Here is an 18,845-nt window from a genome sequence, read left to right on the forward strand (position 1 = left end):
ACTAATGACACTAATTGTTGCCTGTCGTCATGAAGATGGGGCCATTTTCTGCAATTTTCTAAATGAAAATCCTCACCGAAGCCAGGGAAGATCTGAACAGGCTCCTTTTCCATGCAAATAACTTGTTTCTGATCTCAGCCCAGGATTTTCATAACAATCACAGACAACGAGGTGCTCCTCCCGCTCCCGCCGCCCTGCATAACCAGCTGCTTCTCTCCCTTTCCTTGTATGGCTGCTTCTTTTGTATCTGTGGCATTTGCTTTCTCTGGCTCGAAAGTGGTGACTTTTCAGCAGCATCTGCTGCATTCCCCCTCTTTTGCTTTAACCCACATCACATCTGCTGAGCACTGGCTGAAACCTGGTGGAAGGATTCCACCTTTGCAGTCTCCATGCAGGGCATCCATTTCCCACAGCACTTCACTCAGCGATTTAGGAGGCTTTCCGTAGCTTGACATACATATGCTTCCTGCAGTGACCTGGTCGGGTAGCTTGATGGGACTGCTGCAGGCTTTCAGCCTGCGAGGAGAGAACCTCAGCAGCACCCCTTTGATGTTTCTCAGTCCCCATTAGTAGCCAGGGAACTGGGAGGGCCTTACAGCAAGACAACACAAACCAAATGGATCTGAGGTGCATGAAACAACAGCTGTTCTGACAACAGAGAACTGAAGACAGGTTGCAGCTTCCCAATCGTGCCTGCCACCCAAATATGGGACTTCTGCTCCTGAGACCACCCTGGGGCCTTGACTTCCTGCCCCACCTCCCTGCAGTGAGCCCAAAACTGCTGATTCCCTTTGCTACAGTACTTGCCTCAGCTCCTGTTCATTGTGATTCTTTAAAAGATCTGTGGCTGAGATAGGCATGTGGAGAGGAGGATGCCTAATGGCTGCTCTAGCCAGGGAGCGGCCGATGGCTTAGCATGCCCTGATTTCTCCAGATGCTGGAGAGGAAGTTGTTCCCACTTGCCCACCAGTAACGTGGTGCATAAATCCCACAGAAGGAAAAAAACAAACTAAACTCTCACCAGCGGGCACTAGCCTCTCCTCGCAATGTTAGCTGAGCTGCAGCCACATCTCACTGCTCAGTTATAAACAGACTCCCCCAAGGCCTAGACATAAATTTGGGAGCGGCAAGGTGAGGATTTCCTCTGCTCTGGGGCAGAGCTGGGAAGATGGACTGCTGCAGGGAGTTACAGAAAAGGACAGTTGAGCACCCTTCATGCGCCATTTGTCTCACATAGGCCTGGCCCAGACAGACACTAGAATTAAAGAGGTGTATTTCCATATTCCCTGACACACTGAGCATGCTGACTTTACATGCACCCTCCTCTCCACAGGGCTGTTTGCTCCCTAGTCTGTTAGCCAAGTTTCTGGACTCCTAGGGATATTGTCTGCTTTGTTACACTGGAATAACACCAGAATAATATGACTGAAGTGAAAGGGGTTATACTGGTGTAAATCTAGAGTAAGAGAGAAGTATCTGATGTGATCTCTCTCCCCTGTTAGTGACAGGGTCCCTAGCTGTAGCATCACAATGTCTCCTGGGTTAGAGAAAAAACACTTTCTCTATTTCTATCCAATTTTAGATCCTACCGCTGGCTGGCTTCCCTCATTAATCGGAAGCCAGAATTATTGCTAAATACAAAAGATGAGGTGCTTTAATAGCAAATGACAGTGTCCGGGGAAAGTCCATTCCCTCATCATGGGCCACATCCCATCCTGTTACATCCCATCCACAAACCCTGGGAGAAACCCATTTTTTTCCAGCAATCCACTCCCATAGTCTCCAAGATACTCCCCTTGGTCCAGACGGGCACTGTTGTCCCCTTGCCCAGACACTGGAGAGCCCAGTGGAACAATGTTATTCTTGAGGCTCTGTGGGTAGCTGTGATGAGATCTGTTCTTTGGCTCCCGGCCTGCCTCGCTGATAGAACTCCCAGATGTCCAAGCCAGGTCAGAGGTTACCCTGGTGTGGCTGGCTGAGCCTGTCCCATCCTGAGATGCTAAGGTGCTTCTCTCACTCAGCACTGCACCCACGGTACCTGTACTAGACTATCAAACACAAGGGAACACTGGAGTTATCATCTATACACTGCAGGGGCCTCCCAATGACCTAGAGGAGAAAAAAAGATCCAAGTGCCCCATTTATCTCAGCCGATCACCATTCATTACCTAGGACCTCCCACCGACCAGAACACTTAGCCCCTTACTTGTCGGGCAGACAGCAGACTGTTCTCCATCTTCTTTTTCCTGGAGATGGCTGGATTCCAGTGACAGACCAGGCTGTCATTTTGGACGCTATAGTTCTTGTTCCCAAGGAGCCAGTAGGTTTTCATTTTGCCTTTGCCCTGGGCAAAAATGGGGAGAGAGCAGAACAAAACCCATTGCCCTTGGCTACGATCAGTGCAGGGAACTACTGCTGTGGGCAGGCCTACGATTTGCGTTGTCAGTGCATGGGGCTGACACTCATAGGGTCTCTCTCCTCTCCTCTCTGGAGGAAATGGTTGTGCTCATGGAAAGATTTCATACTTTGCACAGGCTTGAGGTACTCGTGCCACGGCAGAAGGGGCATATTTCTCACGTGCTCAGGTTCCAGACAGCTGTAGCTTCAGATCTATTCTGGACTAAAGGAAGCAGCAGTGTCAAGCAGGGAGTGCAGGGAAAGGATCAGCTCAGATAAGGGACTTGCAGGGGGGAACTGGCAGCATCATTCTGTGTCATGACAATGCTCTTCTATTTATACATCATTCACAAACTGTATACACAGAGATCCTACCAGCCCCATCCCTGCCAGTAAAGCTGTGTGGGTCAGGTCCAGCACCCATGTGTCACAGCACACACCTTTAACATGACAGAGCAACACACTACCACAGATGAGGAGATGTGAATTGCCCCATCTGGTTATGTTGGCAGGGGCAACTTAGGTCAGCTATTGGACCTGGGCTTGAAAACCACAGTTAAGAGCCCTACTCCTGTGTGAAAAGTGTCAGGACGTGATCATCCGGGCAGGAGGACAGGGACCTTTCAGGGTCATGTCTTAGCCAAAAAGCAGCACTCCTAACAGCAGAGTAACCCCTAAAATCATGACAGGACATCAAGAGTTCCTCAAAGGGCTGTGTCCCCCCTAACTCATCAGCACCTCTTCCTATGCAGCTGGGGGAGATCTGTTTTCTGTTTCTTCCCTGTCCTATTAAATTGCTTTATTACTTTATTACAGGAGACGGTTACCTTGATTTCAATTTCCCCTCTCAGCTTGATTTCGTAGGCGTCGTCCATGAGCAGAGCGAGGTACGTCGCAGAGCTGATGTGTATCTTCTGAGCTAGGTTCAGTAGAGAGCATTAGAAGTGCCTGGCACCAGACCGCCCCCTAGCAGGAACCCTGTTCCTCCTGCTTCAGTGTCCGCCTGGCCTTGTCTTTTCAGCACTGCATGGGACTCAGCCGGTTTGAAAATCAAGGGGACTAGCTATGTGCAGCTAAGGATTTTGTAAGTCTTGGATAATGGAGGGTTGAGGGGAGAACTGTGAACCACAATGAGTGCAAGACCGGCGGAGAGTTTGGGCTTTGTTAGAGCAGAGGAGATGGTGCGTACAAGGCGGCGGCTGCAGCCAGTAATGCACAGCGCAATAACAGGAGCATTGCCATTGCCTCTGTATCCATGGTATTTCCGAGGGGCTTGTTACTTTCATATCAAAGTTCCTACCTGTCCTTAAAAGCAGGTGCTTAGCTTGCCTCGGACAGCTGCTGCCCTTCTCTGCTATGGGCATAGGCACTGACTTTTATTTTCCCCGATAGATGCTCAACCCTGGCTCCGCCCAAAGTCCTGTCCCCCTCCGCCCCTTCTCATGAGGCCTGTCCTAATTCTGCCTCTTCCTGCCCCTGCTCCACTCCCCTACTAGCCCTTCATTCGCTCCTCTCAGCCCCCTTCCCCAAGGCTTCCCGCCCACCCATCCACTGATGGCTCCTCTCTGCCCTCCCCTGAGCCCTGCCGCTGAACAAATGATCAGTAGCCAGTCCCGGCCCACCCAACAGCTGGTGGGTGCTGTGCACCCTCTATCTTTTTTTCCGAGGGTGCTTGAGCCAAGGAGCACCTACAGAGTTGGCACCTATGGCTACGGATTATATTCTGGTCAGGTTCTTGTATCATGCCGTAGTATCTGAGTACCTTCCTGAAGCACCTTATGTGACATACTAGCGTTTGTCAGGTGTCACGGTTTCTCTTTTTCTCTTTTCTCTCCAATGGGAAAATTGTGCGTGTGTGTCTGAATGCAAAGTGGTGATGCTTGAAATGGTTCTTAGAGCCTATGGGAGTTCATTCACCAGCCCCAGAGAAACCTCAGTCCCTTGCACACTTAACCCCTGCCATTGTGCTGACGTGGGCAGTGGGCAGGACGGATACACTGGGTATTTCTGATGAGTCAATCATCATGGTACCGACATGACCTGAGCCTGTTTGGGGCATCGGCCTGTTTGCTGAATGAGCGCTGGGAGAGACAGGACTGAGGGGGGGAAAGGGAAGCACCTGAAACACTTACGCAGGCTGGTGGACTCCATGCGAGAAGCTGTGTTCACCGTGTCCCCGAAGAGGCAATAACGGGGCATTTTGTACCCAACAACGCCAGCCACACAGGGGCCTACAGAAATGCAAGGCAAAGAGAGTCCAGGGTTGAGAGAGGCTCAGCAGAAATGCCAGGGAAAAGTGAGATGTAGGTGCCAGTTTTTGTCTCTTCTTGGGCATATCATTTCTGCCCCTCTGAAGTCAATGGGAGTTGCAGGCCCTCAGGGCCTTGCTTGAGTAAGGACTTGGCCAGCTATTAATACTTGTACTGATGTGACATCGGAGGGTCTCAAAGGACTTTGCCAATACTAATTAAGCGTTAGAGAACCCCTGTGATGTAGGCAAGAATCCTTATTCTCCCTTGGCAGAGGGAGACACTAAGGCACAGGGACATGACCATCTCAGGATCATACAAGGAGTTAGTGGCTGAGCTGGAAACGAAACCGAGAAGCCCCAGTTCCTGTCCCCACCCTGTCCTCAAATCACTTGACTACTGCCTCTGCTGGTTTTGTTCTCTGGTATCCATCTGCACACCTGTGTGGATCCCAGCCCGCAGCTGCAGCCTGCCCGTTGGCATGTGGGGGATCGGGACCTGTCGGACCGCAGCCACCAAGTCCAGAGACATTTTGGCAATCTCATCAGCATGCTTCTCGCCATTCCTCTCTGGCAGGCCACTCACTACCATGTAGGCATCGCCGATGGTCTCTATCTGGTGGGAAGGGACAAGCATCATTGAACTGCTGGTGCCGGTTGTGCCAAACCTCCCTCTTAAAGAGACATGTGGGCTCTGGATTCAGGGATCAGGAAAGAACAGGTTACCTGTAGCACCCACCCTCTGGCCAGCTGGATGGATATTCCCTCCAGGAGGGTGTTTTAGAGTCACACCCTGTCCTGCCAGGCAGTATTCAATGTTCTCCTGTGCTGTGAAGAGGTGTGGAAGTTTTGGGGGACGTTCCTTGCACTACTTATCCCGCTGTGGGGGAGCCCCATTATCCTAGGCAGAGGCACTGGGACAGACTCTTCAGAGCGTGGATTAAAGCAGTGGTTCTCAACCAGGGGTACATTATCCCTGGGGGTGCGCAGAGGCCTTCCAGGGGGTACATCAACTCATCTAGAGATTTGCCTAGTTTTACAACAGGCTACGTAAAAAGCACTCGCAAAGTCAGTACGAAGTAAAATTTCATACAGTGACTTGTTTATACTGCTAGCTATACTATACGCTGAAAGGTAAGTACAATATTTGTATCCCAATGGATTTATTTTATAATCATATGGTAAAAATAAGAAAATAAGTAACTTTTCAGTAATAGGGATCTGTGACACTTCTGTATTTTTATGGCTGATTTTGTAAGCAAGTAGTTTTTAAGTGGGGTGAAACTTGGGGGTATGCGAGCCAAATCAGCCTCCTGCAAGGGGTACAGTAGCCTGGCAAGGTTGAGAGCCAGTGGACTAAAGCTACAACTCCCAGCCAAATTAGTGGATTAAGGGTTAAATTCCCAAATGCCAGCCCCTAATCAGCTCTGCTGGGGTCCCTGGGGGTTAGGGCTGGCAAGCAGCCTCTGGCTGTCTTGTTGAACCTGGCTTGATCAGTGCAGGTGACCCTTGTTGCCTAATCAGGAGTTTATAAGAGGCCTGGCTGCCTCTGAGGGAAAGGGAAAAAAATACCCCCGGCCCTCAGTGAGAGATGGGATCCTTCCACAGCTTGAACAAGCCCGGTATGTACCTAGTTTGTTCCTTGGCTCCAGCAACTGGGTGTTCACTTTGTCTGCAAGTTTATCTTAATACTAAATCTTTGCTGGCCCCTCAAAGGCCAGGTATGTCCTGTGAGTTAGGGCTAGTGTGAGCTAAATCATGAAGTCTCTTCCTGGAGAGGAGAGAGGGTTCCTCCTCCACTGGTGGGAGTTTTTGGAGTGTGGGGGAGGAAACTTCTCTCCTCTCCTCCCCTAGCCATTGCCCCCCCCCCACATGCACCCCCTACCCCTCTGCCTTGGTCTAGTGGTTGATTCACACATGTACAATTTCTCCACAGAGCTTCTCCCTTCTCCACAATAGTCCAGGTACAGGGAGCAGAAGGCTCCGGCAGGAGGCAATTAGTTGAAGCAACAGCAGCATTTGTTGCAACCAAGCAGCTGGAGAGGTGCCAGATCCCCTCTCCCAGACAGCGAATGAGAAGATCCATGGCACCCAGCCCCCTCCTCCACCCCCACCAAAGAATTTCACTCACCTTGTAAACATCATAGGACTCGATCCTGGTGTCGAAGCAGTTGTAGAGGTTGTTGAGCATCTCAACAACTTGCAGCGGGGTGCAGGAGGCAGCGATGCTAGTGAACCCCACGATGTCAGAGAAGAAGATAGTCACCTGGCAGAGGGAAATGGGTGGCAGGAAGCTAAGGTTGCCACGGAAGGTGGCAGAGCTTTTGAAGTCTATGTGTGTCTGACATTGATTAAAAACTACAAACAAGGACCTGATCCTGCAGTCCCCACTCAGCGAAGTAGTCCCATTGGAAGGCATAAGGCTGATTTACCAGAATAACAGTTCTGGGACCAGGACCCAAATTTTCCCAAACCCTAATGATGAGCAAAGGTGCTGAAACTCCCGTATGCCGAGTGAAATGCACCTCTGTGTGAAAGACCAGCACACAGTGTATGCACTAGTGAAGCTTTATTTCAAGGACTTTAATAGAACTGCCTGCCTGGAAAAGGGATGCAGGATCAGGCCATTGATTTCCAAGATTCTTCATTTGTATCAACTTAAATTACTTTTACTAGCAGGAAGTTTTAAAACAAGATTTACTAAGGTTTCAGCTTGGTGAGCAGGCCCCTTCCACAGCTGGGGCCTATTTTTGTTTCATTATTCAAATTGTGGTGATGACTGAATTCAAGTATCTGCACAGATTCAGAAACAAAATCTCAAGATTGTGTTTTGTTCACATTAGGAAATATTAATAACTGGGCATTTTTTCCCTTCACATAAAGCCTGTTTTTCCCTATTCTTGTTAATCAAAGAACTTACTGAGAAGGGAAGATACATTTTAAAAACAAGCCTTCACAACTGCCATGAAAAAAAAAATGTGTGTTAGTGGCCTTGACAAATAATTCACTATCCTGTGCTAGCACCTGATCAGTGTCAGTTCCTTAAATTGCAATTGATGATTAGGGCTTTTTGTTTGTTTTTATGTTAGTAGCAATTATAATGCCAGATGGTTTATTTTAAACCCCCTCTGCCTTGCTTTAGCTGCTTTTGATGGCACAGCTATGGTTAATTATATGTAATTATCTAATTATAGGTTATTATTTGGGTAATGACACCTAGAAATTAAATGCAAATATTCCGTTTTTGTGTCTCGGCTGAAAGTAAAGGAGTGTCCAGTAGACAGGATTTCTGTAGGGTGGTGATCTTTTTTGTGGGCTCGGCAGTGTAGACAGTATAAATGTCCCACTAGCTGACTTTGTGTAGCAGCCACGTGCCTGAAGTGGGGGAAATCCTCTGGCAGATCTCTTTGAACTCATTTTGACAAACTGGATAGAGCTCAGAGAAGAGCAACAAAAACTGATTGGGGGAAATGACTGAGAAGGACGGAATGAAAGACACACACTTAGCTAGTTTGGCAGAGAGATGATTATAGACATGGCCAGAGCAAATTACATTTGTGGTGTTCTCCCAGCTCCAGCCTGCAGCCAGCAGCATAAATGCAGAATTAGCAAAAGAACACGTGGTGCTATCTGATGTTACTGAGAAAAGAGATCCTGGCCAAACTTAGTCCTTGGTTATATCCCTGTAACCCTATTGACTTCAGTGCAATAGCAACCAAGAGTTAGTCTGGGCCTGTTGTCCTTATGTCAAAGCTTCTGGTCCAAATTCTGCTTTCAGTTACATCCAGGCAACCTCACTGATGTGCACCTACAGAGGTGTAACTGAAGACAGATTTTGGCCCATTCTGCCATGGTGGTTCTCTTCAGATTTAGGACTTCATCCTGCAAGCCGACCCAAGTGCATGGTCCCTTAAGCCCAAACAGAACAGTTTATAGAAGCAAGGCCTTTGATGGTTAGAGCTGGACTTTTAAAAACCAGCCTTTCTTTTTGCACCAGCCGATTCTGCAAATCCGTTTATAAAGCATATATTGGTCGGATTTCCACCCACAGTTAACGGTGGATGCAGAATCACATGCACAGCAATGGAAACCAGGTAGAGACTCTTTAAAATAAAGTCATAACCATAACACCATTCCATCCAGGCTGCTGTGACTCTGCTAGTCACACTACACGTTATGGACTTACCTGGTCATAGTTTTCTGCCTGAACATGTTTGTGTTTCCTCAGCTGCTTTGCCACAGATTTTGGCAACATCTGGTGCAGGAGGTCCTCAGCCAGCCGCCTCTCCCTCTTCAAGTCTTCAGTCCTTTCCTTAAGGCTCCTGGCATAATTCTGGATCCAATCTGTCATTTGCTTAAAGGACACGAGGACTATGGGGTAGATGAGGCAGGCTATCGCCAGCAGTGTGATCTTAAGGCTAATTGTGGAGATGATTTCCTTAGACTTCCTGTGGAGTTTTTCGTGCCCTTTCTGTAATAAGCAGCTCTGTACATAATTGAGTTCCTTGGCCAGGCCTCTGCTGGGAATTGGTGGGGATGAGCCCAGGAATGGGATGAAAAGAGAAATGCCTTCATAGTGAGTGAAATAGCGTGACAGGTTCACATTCTCCATCCAGCACGTCTGTACATTCTCTGATGTGAAGATGGCATAGTTCAGAATCGTGGTGATCGGCTGCCATGCTGATTGCAAGCTTCTAGGTGGTGGTGATGCCTTGGGCATCTCATGAGCTCGGAGGATGACTTCCTTTATTCTAAGTATGAGTCTGAGGGACATTACATCTGCCCAGTCAGGGTTGGATCTCACAGTTATGAGGTCCTCACTGGGGCTATCAAAAGCCTTCAGCAATTCTGAGAGAACTCCAGACAACACCACACCAGGCTCAACCACATCCCAGGTGTTATTTAATCTTTGTCTTATTTTAGTGATGTAAATCCCACAGGCAGATCCTTTCTCTTCCTTGCATTCGTAGTTCTTGCTGTATAATGTCTCTTCAGTCTCTTGGCAGAGAGAGTTTAACCTTTCCAGTAGTTGAGCATGCCAAGATCCATTCCTCCTAGTTGGTTGGTCCCAACAGCAGAGATGTCTTTCTTCCTGGAGGAGAACTATAAGGCGAAAAGCCAAAAGATTCTCACAAGAGGAAAATACCTGAAGGGCTTTTTCTGTGTTTCTCCACATTTCAAAACTACTGCTTAAATCAAGAGAGATGGCTCCTAGGAGGGTGAACAGGGAGACCATGCACGCTGCCAAAATCCTCTGGACTGTTCTGCTACCTCCAGAGGTTGAGTTGGGAGAGCATCTAGGAGAGAGAGAGAGAGAGAGAGAAGAAGAAGAAACTGGATCATTGGAACAATTCTTCCACTTACTGGAAATATACTAGCAGAATTGGATACACTTCAGAACTTGTATGTGTTAAATGGAGAGCACAGGGGGAAGTGCATCATTTGAGAATTTTTCAAAGGTTATTAACATTTTTTATTTTTTACCCTGCCTTACTCCACAAGGCTGCTTGAAATGGAAACTCGGTGGGGGGATTGTTTAGCTCTCTCGGCCTGCTCTGTGCAGCACAGAACACATAGAGCTTCTCATATTTTAGAATTGGTCACCTAAGTCACATGGTATTCGGTTTTGCTCCTTCATTGGTGGTCTGATCCAAGTCCCATTGAAGTCCAGGAGAAGATGCTTTGGATCTGGCTTGGGATGACTGAAATATGGTAAACGGGAGAATTCATTTTTGGTGTGAATTGTAGAATCATTTGTGCTAAAATGTGTGAAACCTTTAGGACATGTAGACCTTTGGATGAATGTTCTCCAGTTGTCCCCACGCTGGCGAATAAGTGAACTAGATAGTTGGTGCTTTTATTTAAAAAATAGTACTTGTAAATATTGTGCGATTCTCATCCATGCTGCTGGGCTAATCCATGCTCAAGCCGTTCTATGGCAGAGTAATCAGTAATACAGAACAGAACCAGTTATCAGTCCTTCATCATCTGTTATGTGAATGGCTCTGATCAAACCGAGAAGCAGGTTGGGAACTGATCAATGGGATATCAATGGGACCTTTGCCAGTTACTTCTATGGACACGGGAGCCGGCCCTTGATACAGATATTGGGGAGCTGGAGACGTTCACATTTGTTCCAGGGAGGAGACTGTCCAGTTCTTCTGTCAGTTTCTCCAGGCAGTATTTGGTCCTGCCATGAAGGCAGGGGACTGGGCTCGATGAACTCTCGAGGTCCCTTCCAGTCCTAGAATCTATGAATCCTTTGCTTGGTTTGTTGTATGCAGTTAATGTGAATTTAAGAAAATTCACCTGCCAAACCTCCCTCAGATTTCCTATTGCGTTGGATGGATGGCTGTGGATTTATAGAGGAAGGATAATTTTAAAATACCCCAAAACAGTATTTCTCAGCACAGGCCCGTCTCAGGCAGATCAGATGCTTCTCCTGAGCTCTCTGGCTTTCATTATTATAAAGAAGAAAAACTGTCCTTGTGGATGAAAAATAGTCATGTAAATACGCTCCTTATTACTCTCATTTACCAATCTAATATAAAACACAGAAAAAAAATATCAGAGGGGTAGCCATGTTAGTCTAGATCGGTAAAAGCTGCAAAGAATCCTGTGGCACCTTATAGACTAACAGACGTTTTGGAGCAGGAGCTTTCATGGGTGAATACCTGCATCTGACGAAGTGGGTATTCACCCACGAAAGCTCATGCTCCAAAACGTCTGTTTAGTCTATAAGGTGCCACAGGATTCTCTGCAGGAAAAAAAAATACTCCTCCTAGCATACCACCTAGACAGATGTATTCCAGAGCCAGATGGCTTTATACTCAGAATTATTATTCACTTTTTGTGTTTCTTTGCTTGCACATAAACTACCCCCCACCCCCAGTCAATCGTTTTATTACTTTTGAAACTATCCATGAATGTTACGAGGGGAAAAATAAAACCTTGAGTTGACTTTATACCGCCTGGTTTTCAGCCCACACTGGTCCTTGCAGACAGATTTTTTTTTTTAAGTTAGTACAAAGCTCGAGATGATGGGTTTGTTTGCGTTTTATTAAGACGCCTTTGCAAAGCTGCAGCGGTTTGAAGGGGCGCTAGCTGTTTTACTCGGTTAACATGGCTGTGAACCCCTCTCAGCTATCCGAGCGCCGTTAGACAGCAACAGCATCAAACCGGACCTTGAATCAGCCATGCTCTAAACGCAGAAATTCAGCACCGCTCGGGCCGAAGCATTTGAAAATATTTCCATGGTCTGTTCTCAAATCTCCTGTCCACATTTATTTTACAGCATCTTCGGATTTTGATAGGAGCCTTCTTTTACCCAGTGATTCAGTATTAAAAGAATAGACATTAAAATGCGTAATAAATATCCCAGTTTATCATTCCGATTGCTAATCGCATGGGGTGGTTGGGTATTTAAAGATCACGGTATTTTAACCGTGCCTATAAAATCGGGCAGGGTGAAGACAATATTTAAGCTCCGGTAGCTGGAGGTTTAGCTATTTACCCGAAGACTTGTGTGATCTCGGTGGGAATAATTCCCCCCACCCAGGGAACCGAACAGATGCTGTCAAAGCGGGTAGATGGATTTGTTACCCAGGTCTAGTTACCCTGGCCGAGGGCTCGTAACGGAACACGATTCCCCCCGACTTCAAGAGCCATTCGTTGCCCGTGGGAGCACTGGGCCGACCTGTTCTGTTAAAGGCCAGGGGGAATTTTGCCACGTATCTCAGCTGCAACAGGATCGGGGCCCCGGGCTTCGGCCATTTCTCAACATCGGGGGCCTCGTCCTAGCGTCTGTTCTCTAGAATCGTTCCTCCCCCTTGCAACAAGCTGGGGGCTTTCCCTTCTCAGTCTTCGTTGCTGGCGCTATTTAGGAAGAATAAGCGACTCTGACCCCATGAACAAATGCACCGACCGGGTCGCGACCCTGCAGCCGCACAGTGACTCCCCAGGCTCCAGACTCGCAGGGCGAGCGGGCCCAGAAGCAACGTCTTTGCCAGACACGCGGGGCACCCCCGATGGGTCCCCTCTGAGCTCCTCCGACCCGTCTCGGGGAGTCTCCGTCGCTAATGAGCTTTATGGACAAGGAAACCCAAATTCCGGGGGTGGGGGAGAGGGTTAGAAAGTGCCCTGGGATTCTGCGGTTTAAAAACCATCCATCCATTTCTCTGCCCCGCTTTGGGCCTCGGGGGAAACCGCGCACCTGGGTATCCCATCCTGTGCTGTCCTGAAACGAAGCCCGCACTCCCCCCCAGTGTAACTGCCTTCACGGGGGTACCCTCCTGCCCCCCACGGGCAAATGCCCCTGGGCTTCAGTCCTACCCTCAGCTCACACTTCCCCCAGACCCCCCTGGATTTCCAGCTCTGGCTTCTCCTCCCTCGTCCTGCCCCCTGCCTGCCCCACCAGCCCTGGCTTCTCTCGCCCACTTCCCGAACCCACCTGCAGGTTCCGCAGAGGCCGGACTCCCCTTGCCCCGCGATCCTTCCCTTCCGTGCTCCGGCTGCCTCCCGAGCCTGGCTGGCCGTCGGTTTCCCCCGCAGGGAAGCGGAGGAGAGGAAGCGGCCCCCGCTGCCTGCCCCCGACATGGGATCCGCCTGTCAGAGGCACCCACAGCCCAGGAGCGAGGAGGAGGGATGGGGGCAGAGGCGAACTGCGAGCCGGTCCTCCCCGAACTTCCCCGGGCTCTTTCCTCCTGGGCAGAAAGCCCTGGGGGGTCCCCAGCCCCCTGGCTGGATGCGAGGCGCAGAGCAGCGGTGCAACCCTCGGGGAGAGGCGCTAGGCCTGTGGGGCTGGAGGGACCGTGTTGGCTCCAGGAAGCCAGGGCCAAAGGTTCCCCTGGAGAAAGGGGCTGCGGCGAGCGAGGGGCAGTACTTCCACGTGTTCCTATGGGCCTGGGTCAGGCCTGGCTGCCCCCAGGCTTCCAGCTCTTCACTGCATCAGGACAAGTCTCGGCAGACTCAGAAGCAGGCTGGCTCCTCTCAGGGGCTTTACGCAGCGCCAGCCCAAGGCGGTGTAGCGAGAGACGCCGAAAGTGCAGCTCTCCTGCGGCGCAGGTGTGAACCCGACACGTCGTGGGTCCGGACTGAACCCCAGAGTGTGCGTTGGGGCGGCTGGAGGGCCCGGGGAGGAAAGCCAGGACCTCTGTCCTTGGTGCTGGAGCGCCAAAGATGGACTAGGCCTGAGCTCGATGGGGATCGGATAGATCAGCACCAGGGGTCGTCAGTTGCTTTTGGGCAAGGTCCAGAGTTTTTGACCCAGGTACAGTAAAGGTCCAGACTCCAGGGAAAATAATAAAATAGGTGAGTAAATAAAAATATCCTCGGGTCTGTTCAAAATCATCAGGCATTGGCAATTGTGAATGGAGCTTCTTGGTATCCTGTGGCTTGGAGGGCTATAAAGTTATAGTTCTAGAAGGATTGTAAGGGTGAGAACTTGGATGGTTTGAATTCAGTTGGCTTCTGTTAGCGTCTGGTGGGCCCAGGTGACTACCCCTGATCGACAGGTTTTAATTGCTCCTTCCTCAAATGGTGGGATTCATGCCCCAGCTGCTTTCCTTATTTCAGCTGCAGTTAAGCAATGCCTCCTTCATCCACAGGGCTTGTCACCACCTCAGACTCATTTTCTGTAAGCAAGCTGTGCTTTTAGGTTTTAATGGAGGCCTTTGGCACCTCCACCAACTCCCAACCCTTCACCCCCCCATGGCACAGATATTCCAGGAGATCACATTCACCACAGAGCCCAGCCAGGTGCACTCTCCTGCAGCTTGGGAGGGGTTGTAAGGGCCACTGGAAACATCAATAAATCTGCAAACAAATCCTTCTGGGCAACAGATAGGAACAGTTGGTCAATGTCTTCAAAATTTGGCCAGCCGCTCCCCTGCCACCACCTATGCACATCCCTGCAGCTTGTGTCAATGTTTCTCCTAAGAGCTTGAATCCCTGAGGAGATCCCCTCGGTTATGTGTTGGGTCAAACAGAAAATGACATTTTTGTTCTTATTTGCCGTGTCTTTCTGGGGATGGTTTATGATGACTTAGTTGTATGGTTTCCATCTATCGTAGGCAATCCCATTGCCAAACCCGAGGACTTTACAACTTTCGTTTAATATTTAGTACCCCTGCAAAGGAGTGAAGTGCAAATATCCCCATTGAACAGATGGAGAAGTGAGGCAGAATAACACTAAATGGTTGTCCAAGGTCATACAAGAAGTCTGTGGCAGAGCAAGGAATTGTATCCAGGTCTCCCAGCTCACAGAGCTAACACTTTAACCACTAGACCATACTTCCTACTTGGTTTTCAAAAGTGCTGAGCACCGACAGTGAAAGTCAATGGGCAAACTGACTGTGCTCAGCACTCCTGAAAATTAAGTCCTTATTTTTGGTTTCCTGTGTGCACTGGTGGTTTCAGTAATATATAATTTGCAGAGGAAAGGGGAAAACTCAGGTTTGCAGCCTGTTAATAGTTAAATGCATTTTAGTGTGGAAAGCCTGGACTGTTCTACTCAAGGGAATATGGATCAGAAAGCATGTCTGGTACTGAAGCATAAATTCCCCCACAAAATCAAAAAAACAAAGCTGAAATTTGATCTGAGGAAAAAATGGTCTCCGATCTCGCTCTCTCTCTCTTTTTTTTTATTTATTTTTTTTGCTTAATTTTAACAGTACCTGGTAAATTCACCTTTAATCTGCATTGTGTCAGCATGGGGAATAAGGCCTGATGCCTTTTTCTCCATTCACCCTGTGGTGGGGATGGTATGTGGACTGAGGCTGTTGCTTTCTCCTCACAGTATTGACTTCAGTAGGAGCTGCAGGCACCCAGCATCTCTGAAAGTCAGGCCACTTATTTAAATGCCTAAGTCCTTATGCATGTAAATAGTTCTACTGAACACCAAGGGGCTACTCACCTGCACCCAGTTAGTGATGTGCTCACATTTTTGCGTGATTGGGGCCTAAATATGGATTGTGGTGCCTAAGTTCAAGCACCCAAATTTGGGAACATTGACCTAAGTTTGCTTTCTGATGTCCTTATTCCCCACAGTTTTGTTAACTTTGATCTAGCATGGGTATGTGGTAGATGTTCTGATAAGGAGATTAAGGTGAAACCCCATGTGAAGCATTTTATTTCATCTTATAGACAGCACTGGGTGAGGAATAGGAACCAGCCATGCCCACTTTGCACTTTCCCTCTACTAAGCACCCAGAAAATTATTATTGTGTTGCATTACTTGTGTGTATATTTCACACAACACACAACTAACCTGTGGAACTCAATGCCAGGGGATGTTGTGATGACCAGAAGTGTAACTGGGCTAAAAAAAATTATGCATAAGTTTATGGAGGATAGGTCCGTCAATGTCCATTACCCAAGATGATCAGGGAGGCTGCCCCATTTCAGGGTGATGCTAAACATCTGACTGTCAGAAGCCAGGAGGTGAAGACGGGTGTATCCCTTCATAATTGCTCTGTTCTGTACACTCCTCCTGAATCTCTGTGTATGGGCCACTGTTGAAGACTGGGTACTGGGCAAGATGGACCATGGTATGACCCAGTATGACAGCTCTTACATTCTTATATGGTAGCACCCATATGCCAAAATCAGGATGGGACCCTGATTGTGCTAGAAACTGTTCAAACACAGAGGTAAACACAGTCCCTGCCTCAGATTTTGCAATCTAAAAAGATCTCAACAAAGAAGCTCCAGCATTTCATTGTCCAAAACCTACCAGCCATGTAGCATGGGGACACAATATTATGAAAGGGGAGTCTGAAACGTGACATGATTTTGATTTTCTGTACACCTATTTCACAGCCAGTATTGTGACTCCCATTGGTGACTTATCCACACTGGCTCTCTTGGAAGAACCATTCTCATATGCTTCCCAGAAACTATCCTGTGGAACAAAGAGGCTGTCAAACCAGCAAGGACAATATCAGACCCCCTCTTTATTAACAGAGAACAGCACTGAAGAGCCTCCGTGAATGGAGACTATCAAGTTACAGTTTAATCTGAATCGGTACTTTCTAGGGCGATGTGTTTATCTGGGTAGAACACAGAATTCAATTTTTGGAGGTTTTTGGTGTTCAGAAAAAGTGTCGTTTTTTACTATGGCATATTTATTTCACTAACATTAACTGCTGTGAACATTTACTAACATGGATGATCACTTTGATTGTAAGTTATTGGGGAAGGGAATGGCCTCATTTGTGAGTCTCTTTTAGAGCACAGAGGAACTTAGAGCTGAGCATCCCAACGCCCCTGCGAGCCATCTAATTTTCTGTTGTCCATTTGTGAAACACAGAGATGAAAAGAAACTGCCCAACTCTCCAGTGAGGCAGAGGTAGAGCTGGGAACAGAACCCAGGACTCTAAGTACTAGATTTCTCACATGCACACAACTATTTTCAATCACCCCATAACGTGTCTTTGACTCACCAATTTCTTGTTCTGACTGATCTGATTTAACAGTTGGTGATGGAAAGGCCAGGCAAAGGCTATGATGTCATGTTCTTTCCACGGCTGCCAAACGACGACACTTTGATTCATCCCCCCTTCTTCACCAGTTTCACTTCACAAATGATTCCACTAACTCCTTTCTCAGGCAGGTTGCTCACTTTCTGAACAGCTGGATTGCTGCAAAGGGGCTGACTTCTGTAAGAGAAGCTGGGTGTCAACTGGCTCAGGCACCCCTGCTAAATGAATGACCCCACCAGTACAAATATGGAACCAGAAAGGTCCTTTCTCTTTCATCAGCCTTTGAGTAGATATCTTGCAGGTGCAATGATCTGAGACCCCATCACGTTCCATTCAAAAAATGAGCTCCAGCACTTGTAATAGGAACAGTATGAAACCTTTCTGATCTGGGATGAAATGTAAAATGAGGCAGGGGCTTGGTAAGACATTTCAAGGAGGAAGAAGAGAAAATTGATTCTTAGGTCTATTTAAAGCTGGATGCTACATTCCTTACTCAGGCAAAACTTCCACTGAATAAATCAGACTAAAACAATTATAACATTCAAAGCTTAAACATCTGAACAAATCAATGCCAAATTCATCTGTTATTGCTCCAGATTTATAGCCCTGAGATTCCACTGGAGTTACTCCAGAGTTTCGCCAGTGTAACCAAGAAGGGAATTTGACCAAATGTGTGCCTGCTTCCAAATCACTCTCCAAATCAGATATATGTCTGTTAGTGGTGCCACTGCTGCCTGGTGAAGCACTGGAACGGGTTACCTAGGGAGGTGGTGGAATCTCCTTCCTTAGAGGTTTTTAAGGTCAGACTTGACAAAGCCCTGGCTGGGATGATTTAGTTGGGGATTGGTCCTGCTTTGAGCAGGGGGTTGGGCTAGATACCTCCCGAGGTCCCTTCCAACCCTGAGATTCTATGATTCTATGACGCTGCCAAGGTATTCTGTAATACTTTCCTCGGTGTGCTTTATAAGATTCCAAGGAGTTCCAAGAGGCATCTGATTCCTTAACACAAATTTTCTTTTAAGAAATGATGCACACGCTCCCTATTGTAGAGATTATACTGACTGGCAGTCGTTAGAGTCACTGGTGCTGTTTCCTAAGGATGCACTGGAGCTATTGTTTTACAGTGTAACAGAATAGCATGGATGTTTTCAGACAAAGTGGCAGATAGATCACAATGTCTCTCGAATGCAGAACCCCCCGAAAGCCTTCTGTTTTCTCTCTCCTGTGATCGGCACTGACAGCTCACCCACCTCTTTCCAGGTCTAGTCATCAATATGCATGTGAGCAAGTCTAACTGAGCTGAAGTGGCTTCCCTAGAATAATTGTGCCCCAGAAACTCTTTTGATGTTCATTGGTGGAAAGGCCAAAAGCTCCAAACTGCAGCTGCGGCCAATGATGATCAAGGACCCAATTCACGGAGGGCTGCTATAGGCTCATGTCAGCTTCATTAGAGTCTTTTCATCCCATCCTCTCATTCCAGCTGCTGCACAGACCCAAAACAGATCCTGGAACTTCAGAAAAAGCCAGAGCAGGGATAGCCTGTGCGGGTGCAGATTCTACTGAAGCATAAGAACAAGTTTTTCTTACAATATACTTAGTTCTTTTATATGAAGAGTTATAATGCCTGCCACTTGCTATCTCCCCGTTAACCCATTCGCTCTTGGGGTAGCAAAAACTTTAAAATAGTAGGTGTTGAAATCTGCTTTTCAGAAGATTTTCCA

The 18,845-nt window shown here is 47.9% G+C and overlaps 1 protein-coding gene across 1 annotated transcript; it reads right to left on the bottom strand.

The window, feature by feature from the left end:
* Positions 1-1,577: 1,577 nt before the first annotated feature.
* Positions 1,578-13,240, bottom strand: LOC116821965 (uncharacterized). Its single transcript, XM_032775515.2, has 8 exons — positions 13,095-13,240; positions 8,832-9,942; positions 6,777-6,911; positions 5,087-5,261; positions 4,530-4,628; positions 3,225-3,316; positions 2,207-2,344; positions 1,578-2,048 (listed from the first exon to the last, which is right to left on the bottom strand). The coding sequence occupies exons 1-8, from the start codon at positions 13,238-13,240 to the stop codon at positions 1,719-1,721; spliced, it is 2,226 nt and encodes a 741-aa protein (XP_032631406.1). The 3' UTR covers positions 1,578-1,718.
* Positions 13,241-18,845: the final 5,605 nt, after the last annotated feature.

Source organism: Chelonoidis abingdonii, chromosome 23 (assembly GCF_003597395.2).
Source record: "Chelonoidis abingdonii isolate Lonesome George chromosome 23, CheloAbing_2.0, whole genome shotgun sequence".
Taxonomy (NCBI): domain Eukaryota; kingdom Metazoa; phylum Chordata; order Testudines; family Testudinidae; genus Chelonoidis; species Chelonoidis abingdonii.

Coding starts and splice junctions, on each gene's coding strand:
- LOC116821965 (XM_032775515.2), bottom strand. CDS start 13,240: ATGTCGGGGGCAGGCAGCGGGGGCCGCTTCCTCTCCTCCGCTTCCCTG. Junction 3,317..4,529: donor CATGGAGTCCACCAGCCTGC/GTAAGTGTTTCA, acceptor TACTGAACCTAG/CTCAGAAGATACACATCAGC. Junction 2,345..3,224: donor GAGGGGAAATTGAAATCAAG/GTAACCGTCTCC, acceptor ATTTTTGCCCAG/GGCAAAGGCAAAATGAAAAC.